Source organism: Impatiens glandulifera, chromosome 2, assembly GCF_907164915.1.
Source record: "Impatiens glandulifera chromosome 2, dImpGla2.1, whole genome shotgun sequence".
Classification (NCBI taxonomy): Eukaryota; Viridiplantae; Streptophyta; class Magnoliopsida; order Ericales; family Balsaminaceae; genus Impatiens; species Impatiens glandulifera.
Genome location: NC_061863.1, coordinates 11,578,224 through 11,584,148, shown reverse-complemented (window position 1 = coordinate 11,584,148; position 5,925 = coordinate 11,578,224). Strand labels below are relative to the sequence as shown.

The 5,925-nt window shown below is 30.9% G+C and overlaps 1 protein-coding gene across 2 annotated transcripts; it reads left to right on the top strand.

Moving 5' to 3' along the window:
• The first annotated feature begins 1,201 nt into the window (after positions 1–1,201).
• Positions 1,202–5,246, top strand: LOC124925818 (putative methylesterase 12, chloroplastic). Of its 2 annotated transcripts, XM_047465929.1 has the most exons (6): positions 1,202–1,317; positions 1,483–1,874; positions 3,271–3,510; positions 3,615–3,758; positions 4,053–4,187; positions 4,669–5,246. In XM_047465929.1, exons 2-6 carry the CDS (start codon positions 1,578–1,580, stop codon positions 4,939–4,941), a joined length of 1,089 nt encoding a protein of 362 aa, XP_047321885.1. In that variant the 5' UTR covers positions 1,202–1,317; positions 1,483–1,577; the 3' UTR covers positions 4,942–5,246. The 2 variants fall into 2 exon arrangements, with proteins under 2 accessions (XP_047321885.1, XP_047321884.1); XM_047465928.1 differs by having other exon boundaries at positions 1,219–1,874.
• Positions 5,247–5,925: the final 679 nt, after the last annotated feature.

The following is a 5,925-nucleotide window of genomic DNA, read 5'->3' as shown; positions in this document are numbered from 1 at the left end:
CAAACAAATAATACACCAAAAAATAATCATAATCATAATCAATATAACGAGGAGATTCTCCTATCCGATTCCTCGAACTGATTCGAACTAAAAAGAGAGGGAATAATAAGTACATTCTCTACCGATGAGCCTCATTTTCTTCTATATAGCCATTTTAGGGCCTTACTTGGTTTGAATTATTTAAATACAAAATCTAAAAAACATCATTTCACTCCCTCTCGTCTTTAAAACATCACTCAATTTAGGGCGACAAAATGAGTCGAGTCGAGCTCAAACTAGCTCGAGTTCAAGTTCGACTTGATTACGTACGTATTTATTAGCTCGACTCGAACTTGAGTTCGAACGATTTTATAAATTTAAGTTCGAGTTTGACTCGACTATTTTTCCTACAAATTCGACTCGGCTCGAAAAATTTAAACTAAAATTTAATTTACAAATTCGAACAAACTCAAACAAACTCAAACCAAAATTTATTTTCAAAACGAAAATATTAATAAGTGAGAAATTGTAAAGAGAGAAATTGTAAAAATAAAAGAATATAAAAATATATGATACGATTATTATAATATATTATTATTATTAAAATATATTATATTGAAGATATGGAATATATTTACTAAATATATATTGTAATATAACAACAATATAATATATTTTATAGAAAATTTATGGTTTATAATTTTAAATTTTTGAATAACCACGTGAGTCTGATATATATATTTTGAACAATGAAAAAATAAATAAAAAATATTTATTTTAAATTTTATTATTAAAATAAAGTATATATATATTATTTAGTATAAGTTCGACAAGTCATCGAACAAGTATTATATGAGTTTGAATTCTACTTGAATATTAAACGAATCGGCTCGATGTCAACTTAAACTTAGTCAAATTCAAGCTCAATTCGAGCTTTGACAGAAAGACACACAAGTACCCTAACTCATTTGTAACTCTAACTCAATTCATTAAACAAAATATTAAAATATTCTTTAAATTATTTTATCAAAAATATTCTATACATTTTCAAAATTACTGTCCATCATTATTTTCAAATAACCAAAGTTATAATTTTAAGCCAACTCAGAAACAACCCATTACTAAAACAAAAGAAAAAAAACAAACAAACATGAATTGACTTTTTGGATGTGGGCATTCAAGGAGAGTTGGTTATTAGAGGAATGAAATAAATGAGCGGTAGTTGAAGGAAACAGTAGGTATATAGAGAGAGAACAGTAGCCGGTGCTCGCTAGCTTGTATTGGTCGGTCGGTCGGTCGCAGCTGGAGATGAGCCAATTTTCTTTACCAACAAAAACTGTTTGTCTTCATCATCCTTATTTACTCCCAAAACCGATAATTAAAAACCAGAATTCGCTGGCCATTTCCATCGTTTTCCCTTTCTATCTACTCTATCCCAAAATGGAGCAAACCCAGCGGGATTGGCTTTTTCTTGGCTACTGATCCGGAATCTTTGACTTTCAGGCTAGAAAGAAGATAATATTATTCCATTCAAGAACTAGGGTTTGTCCAAAATCAGTTATTTTCGAGTTTGGAGTTCCTCTGATAGTCGCAGAGAGATGGGTAATCGATTGATTTGCATGACGAAGAAGGATATACACGAAAATGGTGGTGTTCTCACTTCCAGGAGCAGTAGATTTAACGGCGGCGGCGGCGGCGGCAGTAGTCGGTCTCAGCGGAAATCTCTCACGGAAGAGGAGCTTTTGCATAGACAGGCTTTGTCTTTCGTCGTACAACAGCACCAACAGTTGCTGTCTTCTCAGAGATTTGATTCTGGATCCATGTCCCGCCGTATTGGATCCGTTGGCGGCTCCCGCCGTCGCGATCTTTCTGAGTCTTTTTCAAATGAAAAACCGGTGAGTCTCTGCTCCATGATCTAGAATCCAGTCAATACTAAGTTGTGATTGATTGGAAAATCAGAAGTAGGATACTGAATTTAGCTTCTTTTTTTTCTAATACATGTCTGATTCGCAAACTGTGTTTTCTTCTGATGATCTGACTGAAAACTTGATTGACTGATCAACTTTTTACTTTCTAGTATCATACTGTTTCTGAAAAAGGAAACATATACTACTTTTCCATAATTTATTCCAGAAAAGGGAAAATAACTTACTTTTCTTTTGGAGCATTTGAGATTGATTTAAATATTGGATAATTGAACTTGGTCATCAAGCTCATAACTATAAGCTTTAACACTACTATTTCTCTGAATTGCCTGGAATTCTGTGGTCTTATATAGGATGATTGAAATAACACATCAAAAGGGTTATTTTCAGCTTTGATTTTCTGGGTCATGTTCATAACTTGTATAAGAACACAATTAAGCTTGTTCTAACTTGTGAGAGGCAATGGATCAGCTCTGATACCAATGTAGGAACTTGTTTTAGGGTAGAACAAGAGATGGGAATCAGAAGAAACAGAGTTGAGAGAAGAATAGCCTATGCAAAATTATTGGGTTTTTTTCCTGTTCATAGCTATGAAGTATCAATGCAGAATTGATTTAAGAGCTTGTTTGATCTTGGGTTATGAGTTCAAAACCTTGTTTGATGAAAAAGAAGTTTATTTGAGTTAAATTACTAAAATATCCTTTTGTATTTTGAATTTTATAAAAATAAAGCAAGGGTATTTTAATATTTTGGCTGATAGAATTGAGTGATTTGATTATTGGAAGGATATTTGATGTGATAAAGAGATTATTTTAAAATAATTCAAATAACCCAAGATCAAACAAGCTCTAAATGCTTACCAACCAGTATCCAAACATTTTCAGTGCCAGTATGGTTATGTTGAATACTAATCCTAGTTGTAGGGTTCTAGTTCTAGGCTTGTATAGAAATTGTATGCATAGCAATTTGTATTTGAGATAAGTATATAACAGTTATTGACTTCATTTGAAAACACCCGATTGAGATTCATTTTGGTAATGTGTTGGTTCTGAACTTAGAATGGGCTATTAGCAAACTGTACAAATTTCATGCTAAACGTCGATAGGAGGTTTTAAAAAGCTGCGCAATTTATGGTGTATTCCACTCGGACACACCTTTCATACTAACCTAGTCTGATTCCAGAATTCTTTGTTTATTTCTCAACCATATCCCTTTCCAAATGAAGTTGTAACAAAAACAGAGGCTTAAGTGCCACTTTCATAACTCAAAACATCTATTTGATTCATCAAGGTTTGATTAAATATACTACTGTTACTTTTACTTTGTGTATGTACATTCGCAATCAATGGTGATGTATTTTATGCAGCTTTCAGAATTGTTGGATTCTATAAAAGAGAAGAAAATTGTTTTAGTCCATGGAGAAGGATTTGGAGCTTGGTGTTGGTACAAAACAATTGCTTTATTGGAAGAATCTGGATTGCTTCCAACAGCCTTGGATCTTACTGGATCTGGTATTGACATGACTGACACAAACAACATAGCCACTTTGGCTGATTATGCAAAACCGTTAATCAAATATCTTGAAAGCCTTCAAGAGGATGAAACGGTAGGCGTTTGTCAGCAGAAATCATTTACCCTTTAATAATGCTTACATGAATGAAGAAGTTCTACCTTTTACACAAAATTACATTGGCTAAAATTCTTGTACAGGTTATTTTAGTTGGTCATAGCAGTGGAGGAGCTTGTATCTCTTATGCATTGGAGAACTTCTCGAATAAAATCTCTAAAGCGATTTTTCTTTGTGGTACTATGGTATCCAATGGCCAGAAACCTTTTGATGTGTTTGCTCAAGAGGTACCTAAATATTCTTGAAGAAATTTTCATTGGGGTTATTTTCAAATAACCTTGTCTGGTGTAAGAAATTAGTTATTTAGATAAAGGGTCAATGGTCCTTACTATTTTAAAATGTTCTAAAAAATCAAGTACAGGATAGTTTGGTTAATGATTTCAATGATATGATGATAGATTTGATGACGAATAGTAGGGTATTTGAAAATAATCCCAAATAATCCAATATCAAATGAGGTCTAAGTTCAGTTTATGATCAGAAAATATGTTTTCAAATAAATCCATTAACCCTTTCTGCAGCTTGGCTGTGCAGAAATGTTTTTGCAGGAATCAAAATTCTTAGTCTATGGGAATGGTAAAGACAATCCTCCAACCCAATTGATATTTGAGAAACAACAATTGAAAGGATTATACTTTAATCAATCTCCTTCCAAGGTAAATTCACTTGCAAAATTGTCAATTCTCTTTTACTGCAGTTTTGCTTAACATACATACTTTCTGCAATACTTATTCAATTCAAAATATATATAAAAAAATTAGTGAAAGTATAAAATGTTTATTTTTGCAGTAGATAGAGTTCTTTTCTTTTATGGATCGTAATTCAGTTGAGCTTATTTGGAAAATGATATTTGTCACAATCTCTCTCGCAATCATGATCCCATTGTCAAAATTGTTAAAGTTATCCAAATTTTTTTTAGATCATGATCATATATTTTACTGTATTTTTTGCTTATCATGGTCCAAATTATATTCCAGATAACTGTCACTTTTTGCAAACATAACAAATGTAGATTTTGTTTTTCAGATATGAAGCTTGGTGTAGCAATGTTGAATTTTCAATTTATTCTGAGCCAAACTTTATAAACTTCTAAATTCTTTTGTTTTCCCATGCTTTTAACTTCACAATTGCTATTAGGATGTGGCTTTAGCAATGGTTTCAATGAGGCCTATACCGCTTCGTCCACTCATGGAGAACTTATCTATATCACCCGAAAACTATGGAAAAGGGAGACGGTATTACATTCAAACACTTGAAGATAATGCACTTTCGCCTGATGTTCAAGAAAAGATGGTTAGAGAAAACCCTCCTGAAGGAGTCTTCAAGATCAAAGGTAGTGATCATTGCCCATTCTTTTCCAAACCACAGTCTCTGCACAAAATTCTTCTTGAAATTGTTCAAATCCCATAGAGATACCCATTTATTAGCCAGACAGGTTTTACTTATTGGTTCTTAAAGGCTATACTTTCTTGTATGATGTAGAAAACATAATTGATTAAACTCTTTTCGGTTTTTCTTTTCCCCATTTAATGGTCGAGAAATGTAGAAGAAAAGAATTTGTGTTTGAAACATTGAAACTCTTGTTTACTCTTTTGACTGAATTGGTTCTTGCTAACCAATTCAATAAAAGTAGTCGGATTTGGTAAGGAGAGAACCTGTTAAAGGTGCTTATGCCTATGCAACAAAGAGGAATATAAATAATCTTCTTTGCTTTACTTGGTCCTTTTTTAGAGTTTGTTTGATGTTGGGTTATTTAATATTTTTATTGGTTTTATGAAAATTAGATTGTTTGATGGAAAGGTAAGATATTTTAGTTTTTAATTGGTTAAAGTATTATATTGTCTTTTTTATTTTAATATTTTTGTTTAATGAATTGATTTTTTAAAAAGGAAAATAGTTAAGTTTTAGATAAAAATAAAAATAAAAAACATCAAAAGTTGGGTTATTTGAGAATTTTATTGGGTTTGTAAAAAAAGTTTATTGGATTAGTTAATTAAATTTATATAATATATTTTAACATTTTTGTTTAATGAATTAAACGATTAATATAAAGAATTATGACATAATAGTTTGATTATAAAAAAGAAAAACTCAACATGACCATCTGGATAGTTGAGATTTTTATTGGAGAAAAATTTTTGTTTCATGGAAAAAATTTTTTTTTTTTTCATTTTTTGTTGATTAAATTATTATAATATATTTTTTATTTAAATGTTATAAAATTAAAATAGTTTGGTTGTTGAATTAAATTATTAAAAAGAAATAAGACTGATAATTGAAAAAGTTTAGTGATTCATCTGAGACAGGCTAGATTCGTTTGTAGATTAAATTATTTAATCTTTATTAATTATTGTAAAGTTAAAGTTTAATTTAATTAGATACATACGACAAAAC